Below are 26,568 nucleotides of genomic sequence, written 5' to 3' on the forward strand. Positions count from 1 at the left end.
CTAATATACATTCATGACCCCATTGTGTCTAATATACATTCATAACCCCACTGTGGTCTAATATACATTCATAACCCCATTGTGGTCTAATATACAGTCATAACCCCATTGTGGTCTAATATACAGTCATAACCCCATTGTGGTCTAATATACATTCATGACCCCATTGTGGTCTAATATACAGTCATAACCCCATTGTGGTCTAATATACAGTTATAATCCCATTGTGGTCTAATATACATTCATGACCCCATTGTGTCTAATATACATTCATAACCCCATTGTGGTCTAATATACAGTCATAACCCCATTGTGGTCTAATATACAGTCATAACCCCATTGTGGTCTAATATACAGTCATAACCCCATTGTGGTCTAATATACATTCATGACCCCATTGTGGTCTAATATACAGTCATAACCCCATTGTGGTCTAATATACAGTTATAATCCCATTGTGGTCTAATATACATTCATGACCCCATTGTGTCTAATATACATTCATAACCCCACTGTGGTCTAATATACATTCATAACCCCATTTTGTGGTCTAATATACAGTCATAACCCCATTGTGGTCTAATATACAGTCATAACCCCATTGTGGTCTAATATACAGTCATAACCCCATTGTGGTCTAATATACAGTCATAACCCCATTGTGGTCTAATATACATTCATGACCCCATTGTGGTCTAATATACAGTCATAACCCCATTGTGGTCTAATATACATTCATGACCCCATTGTGGTCTAATATACAGTCATAACCCCATTGTGGTCTAATATACATTCATAACCCCATTGTGGTCTAATATACAGTCATAACCCCATTGTGGTCTAATATACATTCATAACCCCACTGTGGTCTAATATACAGTCATAACCCCACTGTGGTCTAATATACATTCATAACCCCACTGTGGTCTAATATACATTCATGACCCCATTGTGGTCTAATATACAGTCATAACCCCACTGTGGTCTAATATACATTCATAACCTCACTGTGGTCTAATATACATTCATGACCCCATTGTGTCTAATATACAGTCATAACCCCACTGTGGTCTAATATACATTCATAACCCCACTGTGGTCTAATATACATTCATGACCCCATTGTGGTCTAATATACATTCATGACCCCATTGTGGTCTAATATACAGTCATAACCCCATTGTGGTCTAATATACAGTCATAACCCCATTGAGGTCTAATATACATTCATAACCCCATTGTGGTCTAATATACATTCATGACCCCATTGTGGTCTAATATACAGTTATAACCCCATTGTGGTCTAATATACAGTCATAACCCCATTGTGGTCTAATATACAGTCATAACCCCATTGTGGTCTAATATACATTCATGACCCCATTGTGGTCTAATATACAGTTATAACCCCATTGTGGTCTAATATACAGACATAACCCCATTGTGGTCTAATATACATTCATAACCCCATTGTGGTCTAATATACATTCATAACCCCATTGTGGTCTAATATACAGTCATAACCCCATTGTGGTCTAATATACATTCATAACTCCTATTGTGGTCTAATATGTGAAACTTTATTCTCTGTAAAATGTGCATCTTGAAAGCAATATATATTACACTGTTTTCTTTTTTACAAGATAATCAAAAACATCCATAATGTCTCAAAAATCTCAAAGTACCAAATAGTTGGCAGATAGTATTTTTCTATTTCTATTTTTCAGTGTAAAAGTATCAATTCATCATGTCTGAAATGTACCATTTCTTGTGATTAATAGAGAAAGTGGTGATAAAAACACCATATATATTAAGAAAACATCAGCATTTTATTTTATGTAAGCCACAAAAATGTCCACCCAGAACTCTTTAGAGACTGGAACAGACAACAATATTCAAAACACACACATACACATACACACCAATACATTTACAAATAAGAGAAGTGTAAAGATTTGCCAAGACCATTTGGGAAAACCCAATAAGCAGGGTCAACAGCATCTATACACTCAAGTGTTGGACACAAACATATACTACAAGACAACTGAGTACAAGGTATGATTTAAAAATATACATATAAAAATATACAAATAAACCTCACTCAAAATAAAATCCAATGGATATCTTGATGATTCTATGTCATTCACTAAGTTTGATAAAAAAATAATCACAAACAGTCACTGACATATTGACAAGCTCAGCCAATCCTATGCAAGATCATATATAGTCACTGAAGAGTTGACAAGCTTAGCCAATCCTATGCAAGATCATATATAGTCACTGAAGAGTTGACAAGCTTTGCCAATCCTATGCAAGATCATATATAGTCACTGAAGAGTTGACAAGCTTAGCCAATCCTATGCAAGATCATATATAGTCACTGAAGAGTTGACAAGCTTAACCAATCCTATGCAAGATCATAAAAAATTGTCACTGAAGAGTTGACAAGATTAGCCAGTCAGATAAAGGATCACTTCACTGACACATGGACCATGCACACAATCGTACATGTACCATTTAAATAAACAAATTGCTAATAAAGGCTCTGTGAGTGGTACATAATTAACCTGTGTTGAACATATTCCAATGTGTAGACAGGATGTGGTTGACTGGAGATTATTAACCACAGGTCTCAATGACCTGAACCTCTGAATAAAGCGTGTAATCCTGAGCTAAATATACCATAGAGAAACCATCATTTTTGCATCAGATTTACTATGACTATGACCTCTAACCTCCAGACCCTACAATCTTTAAGTTTCTAAATTATCCCAAGGGCAAGCCAGTCACAAAGATTAGTCAAGGAACCTACTCAAATGCAATTATGTAAAATCCATTATTGCTTGAGCCACAATGACCTTGACCTTTCACATTTTTATTCAAATCAGTAACTTGATTCCATACCTTAAAACCCTCCACAAATTCGGCCAAGGTAGGTGTGGTCTAGAAATAAAGTTATTATGAAAAAGTCGTTTTTCTTGTTCAAATCTCAGTGACCTTGATTTTTGACCTTTTGACCTTAAAGTCCTTTATTTAATCCTTTGTATATACCATGCAATTCATTCACAAACTTTGGCAATGGTATATGGTCGAGAACTGAAATTCATGGAAAGAAACCAATTGTCCTCTTTAGCCAGTGATTTTGACCTTTGACCTACATCATGGCATAAATAGAATCCACCTTATAGTCAGCATATAATGCCAAGAAAAAATGTTTTCTATTGCACTGGTTTAAAATTAGGGTAGGCAGGTTGGTTCAGTTTATTCATTTATATCTTTTTAAACACTATATATATATATATATATATATATATATAATGTGATTTTTGTGTCAATTTTTTAAAATTAATCTTCGGGAGAAAAAGGGCTAGGGTTGGCAATGAAAACAGGATTGGCCAGCTGACTGGAAACATACAAATTTGGATTGCAACTACTCAAAATAAAATTATCAGATTTGTTCTGGGTTTAGCACCAAGATCACATATCAACACTGATTTATTCTCTTAAATCCAGTGGCTGCCAGCAGATGATAAGTGTATCCAAACCAAATGCAAACCATGTTTATTAAATTGTCAGTGGTATAGCTCCTACATTATGTTTCAAAGTTTAAATTACGCTTGAAAGAATCATTCATATTTCACCTGTTTTATCAATGAGACAAAAAACTCCCTGATCCCTGCTGTTAAAATATCTGATTCATTGTCCAGGTTCAAATACACTGCATGTAAATTACCATATGCACTTATTTATAGGTCAATCTGCAAACTGAACAGACTCTGATTTGCCATCACATAATACACCTTTAAGTCTGGGTCTATACAGTAAAACAAGACAGACCCTCAACTGCTCGTATATTATACAATGGCAGATCAGGGCCTATGTTGTTTGCAGTTAGACTTGCCTTATAAGCAAGTACTGTATTTTAGAGCATGGAATGAATAATGACCTAAAATATATACCCAATATCAAAAGCTCAAACAGGTCAAAATGGATCAAAAGTCTTAAAAATGTCAAAATCAAGAGCCATTTAAAAGTTTCAGTCTGATTAAAATCAGATCTCCACTGTCCTAAGTGAAGATCTGACAGTGACTGCTTAGAGGTCAAGTTCTGGTGACCTATTTTATTATCATAACTGCTAATTTTATCAGCCTATCATATGAAGTCTTATATCTTCGTGTTTGGGAGACTGAGCTGTGTGGATGAAGCACATCAGTGTGTTCTGAATGATTTGATTCACTTTCAGATGTTTGAGAGCAGCATTTCCATTGGCTAATTCAAACATGATCCCGTATCTAAGCAGATTCTGTCAGATCTTCACCTAGGACAGGGATTTTAGTCAGATTGCTTAAAGTTCATACCCTACTGAAAAGTTTTCCAATAATTCTTGCCATAGTAATGCTCTGTAATTGATGTGTTAAATTGTAACATTAACTGATTTATTTATACATCTACAGTAATACCCCTAAAGTTAAATAGCATGTTGTTGCGTTGCCAATAATCAATGTAATAGTATGTAATTTTATTTTCTGCATAAATTATGATCATGCTAATCTTGCTGTTTGCTATATATTCAATTTTTACTATAAGTAATAATATTTATGCCAATTTCAAAATAATTATACATTGTGATTTGCCCTGAAATTTACATATGCATTATAGTTTTACATATTTATAGTATTAATGCACTGTATGCCAGTGTCATGTGGTCAGTATATAAGGACCACAACAAAAATAAGTGAATGTTTATTCATTTAATTTTTGTGTTATGCTATTCTGTATTTTTCTATGATACTACATTGTAATTTAAATTTTTACAGTGATGTTTTATGATCTACATTGAATGTTGCTTTATAATCTATACTGAATGTTTCTTTAAAATCTACATTGAATGTTGCTTTGTATGATCTATACTAAATGTTGCTTTATATAATTTGTATTTAATGTTGCTTTATAATTTATATTGATTGTTTTATATAATCTATACTGAATGTTGCTTTATATAATCTATACTGAATGTTGCTTTATATAATCTAAACTGAATGTTCTTTATATAATTTAAACTGAATGTTGCTTTATAATCTATATTGAATGTTGCTTTATAATCTATACTGAATGTTGCTTTATATAATCTATACTGAATGTTGCTTTATAATCTAAACTGAATGTTGCTTTACAATTTATACTGAATGTTTCTTTATAATCTATATTGAATGTTGCTTTGTATGATCTATACTAAATGTTGCTTTATATAATTTGTATTGAATGTTGCTTTATAATTCATATTGATTGTTGCTTTATATAATGTATGCTGAATGTTGCTTTATAATCTATACTGAATGTTGCTTTAAAATCTATATTAAATGTTGCTTTGTATGATCTATGCTAAATGTTGCTATATATAATTTGTATTGAATGTTGCTTTATAATTTATATTGATTGTTGCTTTAAATAATATAAACTGAATGTTGCTTTATATAATCTATACTGAATGTTGCTTAATATAATCTATATTGAATGTTGCTTTATAATCTATTCTGAACATTGTTTTATAATCTGTACTGAATGTTGTTTTATAATCTATACAGGAATGTTGTTTTATAATCTATACTGAAAGTTGCTTTATAATCTGTAGTGAAGGTTGTTTTATATAATCTATACTGAATCTTGCTTTAGAATCAATGTTTTATATAATCTATGCAGAATGTTGTTTTATATAATCTGTGCTGAACATTGTTTTATAATCTAAACTGAATTTTGTATAATTAATATTGAAAGTTGCTTTATAATCTATACTGAATGTTGCTTTATAATCTATAGTGAATGTTGTTTTATATAACATATAATATTTAATGTTATTTTATATAATCTATACTAATTGGTGTTGTTTTATAATCTATACTACTTTTTGCATAATCTATACTGAATAAATCTTCTCTTATCTTAATGGCCATTGTGAGAAGATGGATTTGATCTAATAATCTTACTGACAACCTAGTTAAAAGAATGTTGATGCTCCGATATACAAATTCAGTGAAGGTTTTATTACATGTGAAAATCAAATGAGCTACAATTAACTTGATGTGCCAGACTGGAGCCTTTATTGTTCTCATAACCTGAATAATTATCCCTACCTTCCTACATCAACTGTATCTGAGTTCTAACAATGAATTAGATCCAGTAAAAACCCAGTCATGAAGGCACTGTAATCATAACATTTTGGTAATGCAAATATAAAATCATGCTGACTCATCTTTATTTAGAAACTGATAAAGTTCTGTCAAAATATAAAATAGGTATACCATTTTCTAACATTAACATTAAGTGATGCATCAGAAAAAATGGCACACACAGAAGAGTAAATGCTTTTAAGTGTTATTAAACTTAATAAATCTCCAAGGAAACTTTCCAGAAATAATCTTATATTCATATCAGAAAGGACGAAACATAAATAAAATTATTTAGAAAGGCCTATCTACTACATTACTCCACATCTGTAATCCATTCAGCAATGATTTTGAGTGCATAGGTGGCTAAGAAATGAACTGATAATATACCTGACTGTTGTGAGATATCTTGTTTATTTGTGCCACAGCAGCCACATAAAACAGCAATGTACTCAGACTCGTAAGACACTATCTATTTATGTAAAAAGAAAAGCATTTGTTATCTTTGTAGAAAATAGTTATGGCCATATGTACTGTACTACAAGTACATGAAGCATTGCATGGAGGTTCCTTACGTTTTATAACAGCAAATACAGAAAGCATGTTTTATGCAGAAACCTTTAGGAATCCCAGAATTACTGTTAATTATATCCATGTTATAATATATATGTATGCTCCACTGGAAAGTCATATCAATATCAACCAGTGTATTAAACATTTTTCTCCCCTCAAAAAAGCATTCCTGTGTTTGAAGAATCAAAGCTTCTTGTAGCTTGACATGAAGGTCACTTAGCATACATTATTGATAATACATAGTACATATAAATCTATGGTAGTACATAAATATAACCTGTCACTTGCAACTTTCTTCGGGGAGTCTAGACTGCATAGCGATTTTTAAATGTAACTCAAAAGCCACACAATATTATAGATTTAAAAAAGGGTGCAGGTCAGATGTGGCCTGTGGGCAGCAGGTTGCACACGTTTGAGTAGTACTTTCATAAGATACAATGAAATGGACAACAACAAAAGAATGCAGTTTGATGATGGAAAGGTTCCAACTTTTCATCAATGTATAATGTTGGGAAATACTTGCAAAAGTACACAATAACATATCGATTTTGAAATACATATTGAAAAATTAGTTGAACATTTTTGACAAGTACTAGACCAAAAATACAAAACCTGAAAATATATATTTTCTTTTCTTTTGTTCAGTACAGACTATAGTCACTTGTAAGTCAAGTCCAACTGCAAACAACCCAGACCCAGATATACCATCACATAATGTGTCAACATATTTGGGTCTATGCATTTTTCTGGTGTGTCAGTCGCGCAAACAACACAGACCCTTAACTACTGGTTCATTTTGTGATGGCAGATTAGCATCCAAGCTGCTTACAGTCAGGCTTGACATACAAGCAAGTATATATGGTATATCCTTTTCAGACAACTAGATGAATGCCAATTTATGTAATGAGCCTGAAATATGGAATCATGAATGATAAAAATCAATACTGAGACTTTGTTTCATCAAAGAACACCTGTACAGAAATTTCTTATGGATTCCGTATGGAATACTTATGGAATCCGTATGGAATAGATATGGACTGAAAAACTTATGGAATCAGACAATTTATTCCATATCAATTCCATAAGTACTTCACAGCAAGTGAAAATTCCATATGGAATAAAGTTGCAACTTTAATCCATAAGCACTTTTTTCCATATGGAAAGCAGGCTCATGTATTATAGCATCATGGAAAATACTCTTTGAAGAATTAATAACCTAAACTATCTGATTAAAATAGAAATATTGGTGGGAGTTTGTGTACCTGTATATGTCAGTGTAGCTGATGTGGAAGGATGAATATATACTCATAAATTTTAAGAAACACATGTCAGTTTTCTTTAATTTATTTCCACGGATGTTTAAAAACAAAGACATGACCAAAATAGTAGGGAAAATGTAAACATGATTAGAAATTTAGTATTAAAATACAAGCATAGATGAATCTTTGGTGCAAGGTGGATTTTGGGCTTGATCTAATGTTTATTCTGAAAAGTAATTTTTTGTCTTCCTATTAAAATATGCTCTACAAAAATCATACCCTAGTGAAAATGTGACTTAAATTTCAGAAAAACCAATGAACATTTCTTGACATTCACTCAAAAGTCCATTTTCACTAAAATCTTGGTATTTTAGGAGATTTTACCAAAATTTAAGAAAATATCAGTGAAATTTTGTGATTGAAATTTCACTGATTCTGCCAACATTTCTGAAAATATTAGTGGGAATTTTTTATTGAAATTTCACTGAGAGTTTGTCAAAAATTCTAAAAATATAGTGATATTTTGTGATTGCAATATCACTGAAATTTTAGTTTAAAAACAAATAAATAAGATATAATAAAATTTATTTTTGTTTCTTGTACAATTTGATTGATTTTCAGCAGCATTTATATTCCCTGTTTCTGATAGCTGTAACTGTTTTGTTTATTTTGGGAACAAAAACTTTTTTCCACATCTTTCTGTATTATATTTCTTTATCAAATTTTGTTATTGTTGTTGTTGTATTTTTTTCAACTTAAACTGGATTTAGCTGCCCTCAAACAAGTTTTCTTGTTTTCTGTTTTGAATCAGAATTTCGCTTTTCTCCTGACCTGAATCTGATTTTCCTCGATATGGACCCTTTTTAATATCGTCTCCGAAACATTTTAAAAATAATGCTCTATCCGGTCTCATTCCGCAACGGGCTTTCTAATAAATATTTGTTCCGTTTATTATTTAAAGGATGATCATTGTAAAGAGCTTTCTGATTGGTCAAAAGTTTGTACTTGTCCAATGAGTCGTTGCGTAACGGAAACTGACGGTAATGCTAAGCAGGGCGATTCGAGCGGGATACGAGTTTTAATAACCGTTTGAAAAATTTGCGGCAAAGAGAATAGCTTGAATCAAAGTCGATGGGAGCGTAATTGGTCAATGTGTATGAAAACTGAACGCCAGGATTAGCATTTCGCTTTTTGTGTCATAACAGCTCTACAGTAGCGGCTAACGTGCTAAATAGGACAAGGAATTGAACCAGGATGATTTCGAAGTTATGTAACTCAAAACTGATGAACTTCCAGGATGAATTTAAGGAGGACAAAGTATAGATCACTGGTGGGAATTCTTGCGAAATACCCATGTCTATCAAAAATGGTCATATCTTTGCGGAATTTTCTTGGCCCACACGTAGAATCATCGTTCAATATCGTGAGGCATTATTGCGTATATTATCTAAATATTCTAGACGTGTTGGAATTCAATGTCAAATAAGAGTACTTCTGTCACAATAAACGTTTGTCACGCTGCTTATTGAACAAGGACTAATTCAAGAGACCACAACAGCATCATAGTTTGTACATTAATCAAAAATCAAGTTGCAGTACAAGTGACATGGCAGGCTTTTAGCATTTCTTTTTATGTCTCAAATGGATGCTTTTCTGTAATTTTGCATTATTTTCACAGTTGAATTTTTCAATGCAGATTAATATTTTATATATGTTTTAGTGTTCACAGATGCCTGTGCATATATTCTAGGCTTGATATTTTGATTTTTAAAATCACTTAATTATTTAGTGTCAAGCCAGATTCTTCACATCATGTTGTATATACTATAAATATTGTACACAACAGATAGACCTCAAGGTAGATTAGTTCTGCAATTAAGTTACCTTCTCTAAATAAAGTCATTATTATTATTAATTTTATTTTTATTATTAACTCCCATATCTCTTGCCTTGGATGTCATAAATTACAACATCTGTAAAAAAAAATCCAGCAAACTTAATATCACCTTGGTTAATAAAGTCCTGTTTAAGTCATATTCATTATTAATCTGAAACCTTCTGAAATGTATGAAAAACTTCTGAAACTTAAGTAAAATACTATACAATGATCAAAATTGTAGTGAAATCTCACAAATGTTTTAGTCAAATATTTGTGAAATCTCACCAGACTTTTCAGTGAAATGAAAAAGACTTAAGTGATGCCATCATGGATTAGGCTTTGTAAGGAAATGAGGACATGAAAAACCTAAATCTTATTTGATAATGTCTGTCAAAATAAAATTTATATCCATTTTAAAAATTATGGTGAAATATTCATCATTGATTCCCAGTAATGTCTAAGAATCATTAGGCAGTTTAATAGAAATCTGAAGCAGACTTTTTTATGGTTTAGACAGAAAGTACTTAAAAAAAAACGTCTGAAATCCGCCTTAAGTATGCCTGGAAATTTTTGTACGGGATGAACTATTTACAAATTCCATATGGTATATTTGCCAACTCCATATGGACTATTCACAAATTCCATATGGATTATTCACAGATAACATATGGATTATTGCCAAATTCCATATGGAATTTTAATTTTATTCCATATGGACAACCTACAGATCTCATGGACTGATTAGCATATTCCATGAGATTTTCCATACAGAGTACTTACGGAGTCCATAACATTTCCATATGGATACACTGAAATCCATAAGAGTACTTTAACTATAGAACAGAAATGTCCATATGGATATTTCTGTAAAAGTACGTATGGATTCCATATCCATTCCATGTGGAAAATTTCGTACGGGCGTGAGCACTCATTCAAAACAAATGAGCCCATAGAAGAAAAATACCTTCCCATATTATTCACAAATAATGTACAAGTAAGCATGAATTATTATATTTTACTCTATAGTTCCATTAATCAGTGCAGGTTTGGCAGACAAAAACTAAATAAAGTCTATTTTTAAAAAAAAAACATTTTATACATAACTTTCAAATCCAACAAGTGGCAAATTTAATTGGCAATTTGAAACACTGAGTGGTATATGTCAATAATTCATAGGTTTTTTATTTTGTTTTTAAATTTAATACTCTGAAAAAGTATGAATGCATGAATACTGGAAGGTCATTTTGACCTTGTGACCTACATTTGGCAAAGACAAGAAATATATGTACATGTATTGCCATGCCAATGATTTGTCCCATGCTTCGTGCTAAAAAAATTATGCTGTATTTACAGATGCCCCACCACAGTGAATGTTAACTGACCTAAATGTATAACTTGATCTAATGAGACATGGACAAATGGATGAACAAGTGTAACCATAAAGCCCCAACCATGATCATGGAGGGACATAAAAATAATCTTGAGAAAATTGATCAGAGAACAAAAAGAAAATCCTATCATCAATAGAAAACTACAAGTAAGGAAAAATGAATAAAAAAAGGGAGAACTAACTACATGTATAAACTCCCAAACTGCCAAAATCTATATCCTGAGAATGAAGGATTTGTCAGAGAATACAATATGTCCAAATTTATGCAGTACACAAACAAGTGGTAAGTATCATACATTTAGTTCTGGAAACAAAAGAGTGGGAATGAAGGATGGAATGAAGAAAAGATAGAAAAAGTATTGACATTAAGGATTTGTGAAAACCAAAAGGTATATACACTAGTTTGATATGTGCATACAATAAGAAAACACTGAAAGTGAAGAAATGTGAATAATAAAAGGCATACAAGGACTATATGTCAAATGTGTACCAAGGCACATCTGGACCACTAATTTAATGTGTACCAAGGCACATCTGGACCACTAATCTAATGTGTACCAAGGCACATCTGGACCACTAATCTAATGTGTACCAAGGCACATCTGGACCACTAATCTAATGTGTACCAAGGCACATCTGGACCACTAATCTAATGTGTACCAAGGCACATCTGGACCACTAATCTAATGTGTACCAAGGCACATCTGGACCACTAATTTAATGTGTACCAAGGCACATCTGGACCACTAATTTAATGTGTACCAAGGCACGTCTGGACCACTAATTTAATGTGTACCAAGGCACGTCTGGACCACTAATTTAATGTGTACCAAGGCACGTCTGGACCACTAATTTAATGTGTACCAAGGCACGTCTGGACCACTAATTTAATGTGTACCAAGGCACATCTGGACCACTAATTTAATGTGTACCAAGGCACGTCTGGACCACTAATTTAATGTGTACCAAGGCACATCTGGACCACTAATCTAATGTGTACCAAGGCACATCTGGACCACTAATTTAATGTGTACCAAGGCACATCTGGACCACTAATCTAATGTGTACCAAGGCACATCTGGACCACTAATTTAATGTGTACCAAGGCACATCTGGACCACTAATCTAATGTGTACCAAGGCACGTCTGGACCACTAATTTAATGTGTACCAAGGCACGTCTGGACCACTAATTTAATGTGTACCAAGGCACGTCTGGACCACTAATCTAATGTGTACCAAGGCACATCTGGACCACTAATCTAATGTGTACCAAGGCACATCTGGACCACTAATCTAATGTGTACCAAGGCACATCTGGACCACTAATCTAATGTGTGCCAAGGCACATCTGGACCACTAATCTAATGTGTGCCAAGGCACATCTGGACCACTAATCTAATGTGTGCCAAGGCACATCTGGACCACTAATCTAATGTGTGCCAAGGCACATCTGGACCACTAATCTAATGTGTACCAAGGCACGTCTGGACCACTAATCTAATGTGTACCAAGGCACGTCTGGACCACTAATCTAATGTGTACCAAGGCACGTCTGGACCACTAATCTAATGTGTACCAAGGCACGTCTGGACCACTAATCTAATGTGTACCAAGGCACGTCTGGACCACTAATCTAATGTGTACCAAGGCACATCTGGACCACTAATCTAATGTGTACCAAGGCAGATCTGGACCACTAATTTAATGTGTACCAAGGCACATCTGGACCACTAATTTAATGTGTACCAAGGCACATCTGGACCACTAATCTAATGTGTACCAAGGGCACATCTGGACCACTAATCTAATGTGTACCAAGGGCACATCTGGACCACTAATCGAATGTGTACCAAGGCACATCTGGACCACTAATTTAATGTGTACCAAGGCACATCTGGACCACTAATCTAATGTGTACCAAGGCATATGGACAATAAGTCAAATATATGTGCCAAGGTACATATAGATCAGAAGTCTAATATGTGTGCCAAGGTACATATGGACCATGCCAAGGTCTAATATATGTGCCAAGTCTAATAATATTTGACCATAAGTCTAATATATGTACCAAGGTACATATGGATCATAAGTCTAATATGTGTGTCAAGGTACATATGGACCATGCCAAGATACATATGGACCATAAGTCTAATATGTGTAACAAGTTTCATAGCAGCATTTTTAATAGATATAGAGATAACCTCAAGAAATGAAAGGGGATGATAGATGGAAGGATCAACTGATAAATGGATGAAAACTTTACAAATATTGACACTGAAAAACTGTGAATCAGAAACAGCCTGTTTACACCACTAGTCTAAATATGTGTATCAAATTTCATATAGATATCTTAAATTGGTCTGGAAGTTTTGCCTGGTATATACAAAGGAATAATTGATGGATAGACAGACAAACTGATAAAGGCATATTAATACTGAAAGAATTGTGACTACTAAAAGGCACACCAGGGTCATTTTTTTTATACATATACCGTTTTTGATAAAGATATATTTTTTTCTTTGACAGGCAGGGTTAATAAGAATGACCATGTGTTAACCAAGATTCCCCTTGCAAGACAATTAACATAGTGCTGATATAATTTTATGCATGTGTTATGATGTAAAGCCAATAGATGCCACATTCAATTAGACTGTACATTTTCCTGCACAATAATCTCATACTGTCTGACCTTCTGGAATGGAATGCAAGCCTTCTATTTTGTAGTGGTAAATGAATACTTTCATTTTTGCTTAATAAAGACTGGTATTTGTATTTGTTTAATATACTGAAGATTGGTATTTGTATTTGTTTAATGAAAACTGGTATTTCTATTTGTTTAATAAAGACTGGTATTTGTATTTCTTTAATAAAGACTGGTATTTGTGTTTGTTTAATAAAGACTGGTATTTGTATTTGTTTAATGAAAACTGGTATTTCTATTTGTTTAATAAAGACTGGTATTTGTATTTGTTTAACAAAGACAGGTATTTCTAGTTGTTTAATAAAGACTGGTATTTGTATTTGTTTAATAAAGACTATTTGTTTAATAAAGACTGGTATTTGTATTTGTTTAATAAAGACTGATATATGTATTTGCTTAATAAAGACTGGTATTTAATAAAGACTGGTATTTTATTTGTTGATAGGAGACTTGTATTCATATTTGTTTAATGAAGACTGGTATTTTATTTGTTGATAGAAGACTTGTATTCGTATTTGTTTAATGATGAGTGGTATTTGTATTTGTTTCACAAAGACTGGCATCTGTATTTGCTTGATAAAGACTGGTATTTGTATTTGTTTAATAAAGACTGGTATATGTATTTGCTAGGTGGCGCTCTACAGTTTCGTATTTTGCATTAGAATTTTAAAGAAAAACAATTTCCTAGGCTTTCCTCACTGATTATACTGGCTATTTAAAAAAGACCTTGTATATCTTAGGTATAGTTCAAAGAACCTTTAATTCCCTTTATTTTGGTGTATGATTGATGGGTGTAATTTAGGTTATAGAGTATACAGCTTGGCCTTACTCCAGATGTGCACCTTTCAAAAAAGTGCTAGCTCCACTTGGTCATTTTCACTTCCTGAACTTCAGAGGTAAATTGTATAAAAAGAGCTGATAACTTGTTTTACATTTTATATATTTGGTAATTCATTCACTGCACTTTCAGAAGCTGGTATTGTCTAGTCTGGCAAAATTCATTTTCCATATATTAATAGCTGCTATGGATAGCATACTTCAGACTAATTCAGGCTGATGTTTTGAGCACAAGGGAGCAATCATTTTAGTTAACAGGGTACTTAGAACATGTACAATTTCCAAAAGTACAATATCCAAAGAAATGTCAGCAATATAACATTAAAGTAACATACAGGTATGCCAACATTCTCTCCATCGTGCATGTTTTAAATGCAAACAACTTCACCTTACATACGTCACTCTCTCAAGAGTACATAATAATTGGTAAGCACCCCCTTAATAAAGACTGGTATTTGTATTTGTTTAATAAAGACAGGTATTGTATTCATTTAATGAAGATTGGTATTTGCATTTGTTTAATGAAGACTGGTAGTTGTATTCGTTTAATAAATACTGGTATTTGTATTTGTTTAATAAAGACTGGTATTTGTATTTGTTTAATGAAGACTGGTATTTCTATTTGTTTAATAAAGACTGGTATTTGTATTTGTTTAATGAAGACTGGTATTTGTATTTGCTTAATAAAAACTGGTATTTGTATTTGCTTAATAAAGACTGGTATTTGTATTTGCTTAATAAAGACTGGTATTTGTATTTGTTTAATAAAGACTGGTATTTGTGTTTGTTTAATAAAGACTGGTATTCATATCTGTTTAATGAAGACTGGTATTCGTATTTGTTTAATAAAGACTGGTATTTGTATTTGTTTAATGAAGACGGGTATTGTATTCGTTTAATGAAGATTGGTATTTGTATTTGTTTAATGAAGACTGGTAGTTGAATTCGTTTAATAAATACTGGTATTTGTATATGTTTAATAAAGACTGGTATTTGTATTTGTTTAATAAAGACTGGTATTTGTGTTTGTTTAATAAAGACTGGTATTTGTATTTGTTTAATAAAGACTGGTATTTGCATTTGCTTTATAAAGACTGGTATTTGTATTTGTTTAATAAAGACTGGTATTGTATTTGCTTAATAAAGACTGGTATTTGTATTTGCTTAATAAAGACTGGTATTTGTATTTGTTTAATAAAGACTGATATTTGTATTTGCTTAATAAAGACGTATTTGTATTTGTTTAATGAAGACTGGTAGTTGTATTTGTTTAATAAAGACTGGTATTTGTATTTGTTTAATAAAGACTATTTGTTTAATAAAGACTGGTATTTGTATTTGTTTAATGAAGACTGGTATTTGTATTTGTTTAATGAAGACTGGTATTTGTGTTTGTTTAATAAAGACTGGTATTCGTATTTGTTTAATGAAGACTGGTATTTGTATTTGTTTAATAAAGACTGGTATTTGTATTTGTTTAATGAAGACTGGTATTTGTATTTGTTTAATGAAGACTGGTATTTGTATTTGTTTAATGAAGACTGGTATTTGTATTTGTTTAATAAAGACTGGTATTTGTATTTGTTTAATGAAGACTGGTATTTGTATTTGTTTAATGAAGACTGGTAGTTGTATTCATTTAATAAATACTGGTGTTTGTATTTGTTTAATAAAGACTGGTATTTGTATTTGTTTAATGAAGACTGGTATTTGTATATGTTTAATAAAGACTGGCATTTGTATTTGTTTAATGAAGACTGGTATTTGTATTTGTTTAATAAAGACTGGTATTTGTATTTGTTTAGTGAAGACTGGTATTTGTATTTGTTTAATAAAGACTGGTATTTGTATTTCTTTAATGAAGCCTGGTATTTGTATTTGTTTAATAAAGACTGGTATTTGCATTTGTTTAATGAAGACTGGTATTTGTATTTGTTTAATAAAGACTGGTATTTGTATTTGTTTAATGAAGACTGGTATTTGTATTTGTTTAATGAAGACTGGTATTTGTATTTGCTTAATAAAAACTGGTATTCGTATTTGCTTAATAAAGACTGGTATTTGTATTTGCTTAATAAAGACTGGTATTTGGATTTGTTTAATGAAGACTGGTATTTGTATTTGTTTAATGAAGACTGGTATTTGTATTTGCTTAATAAAAACTGGTATTTGTATTTGCTTAATTAAGACTGGTATTTGTATTTGTTTAATAAAAACTGGTATTTGTATTTGCTTAATAAAGACTGGTATTTGTATTTGCTTAATAAAGACTGGTATTTGTATTTGCTTAATAAAGACTGGTATTTGTATTTGTTTAATGAAGACTGGTATTTGTATTTGTTTAATGAAGACTGGTATTTGTATTTGCTTAATAAAAACTGGTATTTGTATTTGCTTAATTAAGACTGGTATTTGTATTTGTTTAATAAAAACTGGTATTTGTATTTGTTTAATAAAGACTGGTATTTGTATTTGCTTAATAAATACTGGTATTTGTTTTTGCTTAATAAAGACTGGTATTTGTATTTGTTTAATAAAGACTGGTATTTGTATTTGTTTAATAAAGACTGGTATTTGTATTTGTTTAATAAAGAGATGTGCATGGTAGTACAAAAATGTGTGGTGGTACCCAGCTGTAATATTTATGGAGCAAATACAATTCAAGAAATTAGAACACTGAATGCTTTTAAAAACTATATTCATGCCAATAATAAAACATGAAATAGTATGTCACAAAAAACATGATTCAGTTTGTTAGAAACAGAGTCGGTGGGAAGTGATTTAACATTTCATGCTAGATCACATGACTCCAAGCAAATTTTGGCAGACCAATCAAAGGCTCTGCATTCAAATTATGCAATTTGAAGCACAAAACATGTTTATTTGTCATTACCAGACTAGTATATAATATCAACTACTTAAATTGGTATTCCATAACACTGGCCTAATCATGGAAAGAATACATATCAATCACCATGACAATGAAGGAGCTGACTGATCCTTATGTGTCCGGTCTTTGACAACACACATACTTTGGAGAATTCGAATACTTATTATGCTCAGAAAAGCAATGCCAGGCTTCTGAATGATCAAGATGATCTCTGGTAAAATGAAAAAAACTAAAATTATGGTTCCAATCCTGTAACATGTGTTAGGGATATGAACAGAACAACAAAATAATTTCCAGCAAACAAGATTTAGTAACTTTTGATTTAACTACTGGAAAATAGTACTGAGGCCACCAAAGGTAGTTGGGGCTACCAGGTGGCACAAATTATTATAGCTGAATTATCCCTCTGGGCATAAAAATTTCACTCATTGCTCAACTTTACATGGGGGCAGGGGATTTTTGTTTAGCAGTTTTTGTAATATGTACAGGTATAAAGATAACTGAACTGCTGAAAAAGTTATCAAGACAGAGGGCATTAAGAGACTGGACAAGCAAAACGAGGTCAGATAGTGAAAAGTTTTGACTCTTTTAAAATAATAAATGATTATAGGTTTAACTGAAAAATCTTGATATCAACCCAATGCAGAAAGTAAATGCTGTCAAACTAGACCCCATTGAGAGATACAAATTTACTAGGTTAGCCTGTAAGTCTAGATTAAGATATTTATACTTATGTTTTCAAATGCAGATAAGTCTATTTAAACACAGGGTTTTTCAGGAAACAAAACTCCAATAACGTAAGTGGGGACCGGGGGATGGAGGTTTAGAAAAAATTATTATAAAATTCTAAATAGTTGGGGTAACATGTAAATGGGTATTGAACTCTATGAAAAGCATCTGGAAAAAAAGTCTTGAATTTTGTGTCAGTGTTCATAGAAACTATCAAGATGAAGAAGAGAAGAAAAGAAAAAACCTCAATGCTGTAACAATTGCCAGATACTTTGGTTTCTGCAACTGACAAGGCTAGTCAAATTGCTGAAATTCCTTCCCAATTTTGAACTTCACTAGATGGAGAAGAAGAAAAAAGCCTCCTTCATTGAAAGCTGGTAAGTAGTCTTCCAATAATTTTTGGCAGGAATTGAATAAATCATAAACACATATATAGATTTGTCCTGGTTCGCTAAAAGGATGATTGATTTATCTTTGTAATTAGCTAACGTAAATTAACTGTAGTTTATGATACCAATTTTCTTGGATCTTACGGAGGCTCCTCTTCACCATAGATTTAAAGACAAACTAAAGAAAAATCCAGCTGTAATTAAAAAGTATTCTTCCTTTCTCAGAAGCTTATCCATAAATATAAACACCAATTAAAAATATCAGGAGAAAAGAGGGAAGGAAAAAATAATGCAAAGTGACATTCATGAAAATCAATTCACAGAATCCATAAATTGGAATTTTTATTTTCATCATCACAAAATCTCAACAAAAAAAACTGAATTTCTAATTCTATAATGTAATCACAGACTCTCAAAAAAAACACGTGAATTTTTATTTTTATATTGTCTTCAATCTGTCACACAAACTTTGAGTTTCTGTTTTTATTTTGTCTTTAATAATAACATTTGATTTTAAAGGTTATGTTTTGTACAACTGTTCTGGCCACACTATCTCATAATTTTAAAAGTTATGTGTACTGGTAATTTGCAAACACAGCATTTTGGCACAAACAACTTACTTAAAGCATGCATTTCAAATTAATTTGCCAAGCTATAGTGATATGAACTTGTTTTCAGTACAATTATTGTTGGATTCTAGCAGAAGATCCATCACAGACTGCAATCAGCGTCAAGGCAAGTGCTATTAATAATGGTCCCTTGTACTTATGTTTACTTTTTCCAAACTAGCTGGTTAATTATCACACAATCAGATTTACAAACTGGCACAATTAAGCAAAATACAGTTACACAAACATACAAGTACATAAGAACTAGAGTATAAAGAAAGTGTTGTGCTTTTCTCCTGATAATGCTGACACAGATAATTGCTTTGATATTTGAATGAATATTTTGGCAATTTATTAGATTATATTTATTATTATTTCATGCATATGTATTGGTCTTGTATATTTAGTATCTTATATTAGTGTTAACTGAATACAAAGCTCATAAAACACATTGAATAATATGCCAAAATCATTTTGTACATAGCTGCCATAACATGATGTTACATATTATAGACCCCTGAGATGGTCTACAAGATTTTCAGGGGGGTTTATACATATTTTGACCACCACTATAATGTCCTTAGCATGAAATCTGTTTAAACACTCCAACTTAAAGCCCATGTAAAACTATCTTCTGGGCAGTTTATACAATAGATGCAATCAGAGATAACCAACCATTTCACAGATAATTGGCTGAGGAAAGCCAGGATTATAGCATGTTAAATCCCCATTAGGCTAATTTGCACAGGTAAAGTATGTGTGTGTGATTTGGATTTTTAACGAAGCTTAAACAATTTTTCAGTCATTATACTACGATGTCTGCAGAGTGGCAATTTATAGTAATGTCTAGCACTGGGGCATCATGCCACAGGCATGTAGCATCATGTCCCACCCAGTCTTATGTCACGTGTTTAGGCTTAAATAAACAGTAACCCAAGAAACAGTGAAAAAACAAGCTTTGAAAAATTTAACAAATTGTTTATTTCCCTGGAAAAATACTGTAAAAATGGAAAAAAAGAACTTACAGTTTTAAGAATCAAATCCAAAAATAATCCAAGAATAATCCACGAATAAAATGTTATAAGTCCTAATAATGAAATGTTCTAATGAATTCAAGTTCAAGTTCTGATGAAGAACCCAAGATAGAAGGCGATGACGTATGCTGTATCCTGTACAGTATTGTTGTCTACAGTTCCTTGTAGAAACACAAGAAATAACACTCTGGTGTTGGAAATCTGAATAAAATTTTTAAGAAATGTCTTTGTTCAAGAATTCTGTATGAGCATACAAATATTTCCAGAGAAACGAATTAATTTTATAGAATCCAAATAATCCGAATAAACATTAAAATATCTCCAAACTGACACAACATAAGGAAACAACTTGATATCAAGTGTTTTAAGCCCAGACTGAGACTATTTCTCTAAACAATGGTATAAACCTGAATACTGCACAAAACACAGGTTTATATCACGTACTCTCAACATAGCCCTGACAGAAATCAATCATTTTACTCTAAGAATAAATTAAAGAAAGTTGTTTACTTCACTAAAAACTATTCACAAGTCAAGGGTCATGTATCCAATACAGCCTCGATCTCACCCTTTGTATTCCCACAGTAAAAGTAAATTAAAAAAGAACTTGTTCATGTGGCTGTTATTAATTTTGAATGAAGGTCGGGAACTAGGTCAGCTTTATGTGTTTACAAATGAACAGTCAAGGTCAAACTATTTTCTGGAAAAGTATCGAGTTCCTAATAAACAAAACTACATTACCATACAGAAATTTCTCATGGATTCTGTATGGAATACTTCAGGAATCCATGTGGAAGAGATATGGACTGAAAAACTTATGGAATCAGACAATTTATTCCATATCAATTCCATAAGTACTTCACAGCAAGTTAAAATTCCATATGGAATAAAGTTGCAACTTTACTCCATAAGCACTTTTTCCATATGGAAAGCGGGCTCATGTGTTATAGCATCATGGAAAATAGTCTCGGAAGAATTAATAACCTAAACTATCTGATTCAAATAGAAATATTGGTGGGAGTTAGAGTACATGTATATGTCAGTGTAGCTGTGGAAGGATGTATATATACTCATATAAATATGAAGAAAGCACATGTATGTCAGTTTTCTTTAATTTATTTCCACAGATGTTTAAAAACAGACAATGTCCAAAAAAGAAGAGAAAATGTAAACATGATCAGAATATTAATATCTGGTAGTACAAGCATTGATGAATTTTTGGACTTAGAAAGTTTGGTGCAAAGTGGATTTCGGGCTTGATCTGATGTTTACTCTGAAAAATATTTTTTTTGTCTTCCTATTAAAATATGCTCTACAAAAATCATACCCTAGTGAAAATTTGACTGAAATTTCAGCAAAATCACAATGAACATTTCTTGACATTCACTCAAATGTCCTTTTTCACTAAAATTATGGTATTTTAGGAGATTTTACTAAAATTTCTGAAAATATCAGTGGGAATTTGTGATTGAAATTTCACTGAGAGGTTGTCATAAATTCTGAAAATATAGTGATATTTTGTGATTGTAATATCACTGACATTTCAATAAAAAATATCAATAAGATATAATAAAATTTATTTATGTTTCTTCTACAATTTGAATGATTTTAGCTGTAATTTTATTGTTTATTTTGGGCACAATAATTTCTTTCCACATTTTTCCTTGTTATATTTCTTTTTCAAATTTTTTGTTGTTGTTTTTGTATTTTTGTTCAACTTCAATTGGATTTAACTGCCCTCAAACAAGTTTTCTTGTGTTCTGTTTTAAAACAGAATTTCGCTTTTCTCCTGACCTGAATCTGATTTTCCTCGATATGGACCCTTTTTTAATATCGTCTCCAAAACTGTTTTTTTAATAATGCTCTATCCGGTCCCATTCCACAATGAGCTTCATAAAAAGTATTTGTTCTGCTTATTATTTAAAAGATGATCACTGTAAAGAGCTTTCTGATTGGTCAAAATTTTTTACTTGCACAATGAATCGTCATGTAACGGAAACTGATGGAAATGAGCATGCTTGCTAAACATGGTGATTCAAATTTTCGAGCAGGATATGAGATTGAATAACCATTTGAAAAATGTGCGACTCTGAAAATATCTTAAATGCAAAGTTGATGGGAACATGATTGGTCAATCTGTATGAAACTGAGCACCAGGACTAGCATTTTGCTTTCTGTACCATAAAGAGCTTTACAGTAGCGGTTAACATGCTAAATAGGACAAGGAATTGAACCAGGATGATTTCAAAGTTATATAACTCCAAACTGATTAACTTCAGAATAAATTTGAGGAGGGACAATGTATAGATCACTGGTGGGAACTGTTGCCAGATAACTATGTCTATCAAAGATAGTCATATCTTTGCAGAATTTTCTTAGCCCACAAGTAAAATCATCTTTCAATATTGTGAGGCATTATTGTGTATGTTATCAAAATATTTTAGGTGTGTTAGAATTCAGTGTAAAATAAGAGTAATTATATCATCATAAACGTTTGTCACGGCTGCTTATGGAACAAAGACTAATTAAAGAGACCGTACAGCATCATAGTTTGTACATGATCAAAAATCAAGTCTGCAGTACAAGTGACATAAGGCAGGCTCCTAGCATTTCTTCTTTTCATAATCAATGTCTCAAATGGATGCTTTTCGGTAATTTTACATTATTTTCACAGTTGAATTTATATATGTTTATGTGTTCACAGATACCTGTGCATATGTTCCAGGCTTGATACTTTACTTTTTAAAATCACTTAATTATTTAGTGTCAAGCCAGATTCTTCACATCATGTTGTATATGCTGTATATATTGTTCATAACAGATAGAAGGCCTCATGGTAGATTAGTTCTGTAACTAATTGAGTTACCTTCTCTAAATAAAGTTGTTAATATTATTATTATTATTATTAACTCCGGGACCCCGAGTGGCCGAGTGGTCTAAAGCGTTTCCGTTAAGGATCACTGCCATCTCACCTCTGTGTGGGTTCAAGTCTCAGATTCGACTAATGTGGGTATGTGAGAAAGCTTGCCAGTAGCTTCTCGTGGGTCGGTGGTTCTTTCCTGGGTTTTCCTAGGTTCTTCCTCCACCAGTAATACTGGCCGCCATGTATAGCCTATCATATGCTGAAAAATGGCGTTAAACCCTACAACAACAACAACAACAATTATTAACTCCCATATCTCTTGCCTTGGATGTCATATAATTAGAACATCTGTATATTTTTTTCATGCACACATGATATCACCTTGGTTAATAAAGTCCTGTTTAATTCATATCCATTATTAATTTGAAACCTTCTGAAATGTCTTAAAAACTACTGAAACTTCAGTAAAATACTATATAACGATCACAATTTTAGTGAAATCTCATGAAAGATTGTCAATTTTATTGTGAAACCTCACAAATATTTCAGCGACATTTTAGTGAGATCTCACCACAATTTCAATGAAAGTTTTGGTCGAAATATTTGTGAACTTTTCAGTGAAATGTAAAAGACTTAAGTGATGCCATCATGGATTAGGCTTTGTATGCAAGAAAGAAAATGAGGACAAGAAAAATCTAAATCTGATTTGATAATGTCTGTCAAAATTAAATTTCTGATCCATTTTAAAAATTATCGTGAATATTTATCATTGATTCCCAATAATGTCTAAGAATCATTAGGCAGATTAATAGAAATCTGAAGCAGATTTGTTATGGTTTAATCAGAAAGTGCTTAAAAAACCTGTCTGAAATCCACCTTAAAAGTATGCCTGGAAAATTTTGTATAGGATGGACTATTACCAAATTCCATATGAACTATTTACAAATTCCATTTGGACCATTTACAAATTCCACATGGTATATTTCCCAATTCCATATGGACTATTTCCAAATTCCATATGGATTATTCACAAATTCCATATGGATTATTGCCAATTCCATGTGGAATTTTAATTTTATTCCATATGGACAACTTACAGATCTCATAGACTAATTTGCATAATCCATGGGATTTTCCATAAGGAATCCATAACATTTCCATACGGATACACTGAAATCCATAAGATTGGTTCAGCTATAGAATAAAAATGTCCATGTAGGTATTTCTGTAAAAGTACGAATGGATTCTATATCCCTGAGTCCATATGGAAAAATTTTTACGGGTTATTTTGACATATAATAAAATTAAAAACAAAAAGATTTTAAAACTTACAAACAATTAAATCAGATATAAATTAAATCAAATATACATAGCACCCAGTCACATTATCCTGACACCAGTCTGACAGTCCTTATAACACTAACCTCTTAATGCTGAGTGCCTAGCAAGGTAGCTGCTAGTTCCATTTCATAAGTCTTCGTTATAACTTGGCAGCCAGGGTTCAAACCTGCAAACATGTTTGACACCAACCCACACAATAATGCAGACACAGAAAGTTAAGTTTTTAAGAAAAATTCAGCAAGATCATTACCAGAGACATTTGTACAACAGAAACATTCAGACTCTAACGAGTGCAAAGATGGACACAAATGACATATGCATCACCTTTAAGCCCCTAATGAACTACTGAAAGCAGCAAAGACTGCATCTAATTAAGAAAATATTACACTGTCCAATGAATTATAAAGACAGAAACTTGATTGCTTTTTGGGTTTGTTGTTTTAATTTAATCTCTATGTGGTTGTGATTATGTGAGGTTGGGTACATGTGTGTGTGTGATAAAAATATTAGACATTGCCAAGTCTACCAACTATTTCTAGTTTGTAAGTGTATCAAATTCTTAAAGAAAACATGTCATTTTCTTTCTTATCAAGTTTGAAATTCCAGTAAAGTTTCTATTGGTTTATATGAAAAGATAACTTGTTCTTAATCAGATGACATAGCTTCTAGGGTCTTGTGGCACTGACTCCATTGTGACCTCAAAACACACTGTTCAAGTTCCACCCAAAAATCCAACACTGTCTGGGAATATGGCAGGTAGAAGGTATGTGGGATGTATTATACAACTGTATGATTAATAATTTTACAATTTGTGGTTGGTAATTGATAAGATAGATACAGTACTTACGATAATCAAGAGTATTGACAGAAACAAGGAGTATGGGACCAGAATGGGGGATAGAAGCCAGATGCCATGCATACCTTTGCAAGAACCAAGGAACCAAGGAATATGGGACAAGAATGAGGGATAGCTGCCAGACACCATGCATACCTGTTGAAGAACCTAGGAGTATGGGACCAGAATAGGGGATAGATGCCAGATGCCATACATGGCAAATGGAAGTAGTTTAGTACTAGTGTTGGGCTAAATAACTTATATAGTGTATCCTCATCATACAGGAAATACATAGAAATGAGGAGTGCATGGTGGGTGTTTTGTAGTCTTTTTTTGTACTTCACCATTCTATTTCTGAAAAATAAATACAAGCAAGAAAACAAGAAAAATCTTCCTCAAGGATCAGAATTATGAGAAAGAGGTCACGATGTAAAATCCTCAAACAATGTCCTTACCTTCAACAGCGCACTTAATGGAAACCCCATTCATATCTGATATTTCAAGTGTAGGCTTGACCACAAAGGCAGGTACAGTATATGACTGTCTGGAGGCCCTGAAGAAAGAAAATATAACATTTTTTCTCAATGTTCAGCCACTGTAGACAGCCATCCCTGTTGAATGAATGAAGAATATTACTTTTCAAGAATATCTTTCATCGAAAACTGGAATATTTTGATATTTTGTTATTTTCTACTGTGTTTATGACATAGGGAGAGCTACACAGTTTTGGAGAATTGTCCATGCAGAAAACTTTCTTTGCAACATGGGTCTCCATGGTTCTCCTTGTTAATTACAAAGGTGCCAAGAATGTATGATTTCATACTGTATTTAAATGAGGTCAGTTCTTGTACAAATATTTACAAATTCCAGTCAGGTCATCTTTGCTAGAAAAGGTACCAATATGTTAACCCTATCTACCCCTTGGCGTATCAAGCAGATATTTCTTTGCTTCAGGTTTGTGAATTTCATTGGATGCAGTGGCAAGCCACCTCACATCCAATCAGAATTAAGTTGTTCAAATTTTTTAACACTGTTCCTACATGATCAAGACAAGGGATGCACACAGCTTGAATG

General features: G+C 32.3%; 1 protein-coding gene across 1 annotated transcript in view; it reads right to left on the reverse strand.

Annotated features, from left to right (window-relative positions):
* The window catches only part of LOC149789967 (uncharacterized), a 299,468-nt gene that overhangs the window by 234,236 nt on the left and 38,664 nt on the right, over positions 1-26,568 (reverse strand). Inside the window, exon 4 of the mRNA XM_089973148.1 lies at positions 25,950-26,047. Coding sequence (XP_089829274.1) covers positions 25,950-26,047 — 98 coding nt within the window. The remainder of the gene's footprint in view (positions 1-25,949; positions 26,048-26,568) is intronic.

The sequence above is a fragment of the Sinohyriopsis cumingii genome, chromosome 10 (assembly GCF_028554795.1).
Source record: "Sinohyriopsis cumingii isolate HCF-2022 chromosome 10, ASM2855479v2, whole genome shotgun sequence".
NCBI classification, from domain to species: Eukaryota; Metazoa; Mollusca; class Bivalvia; order Unionida; family Unionidae; genus Sinohyriopsis; species Sinohyriopsis cumingii.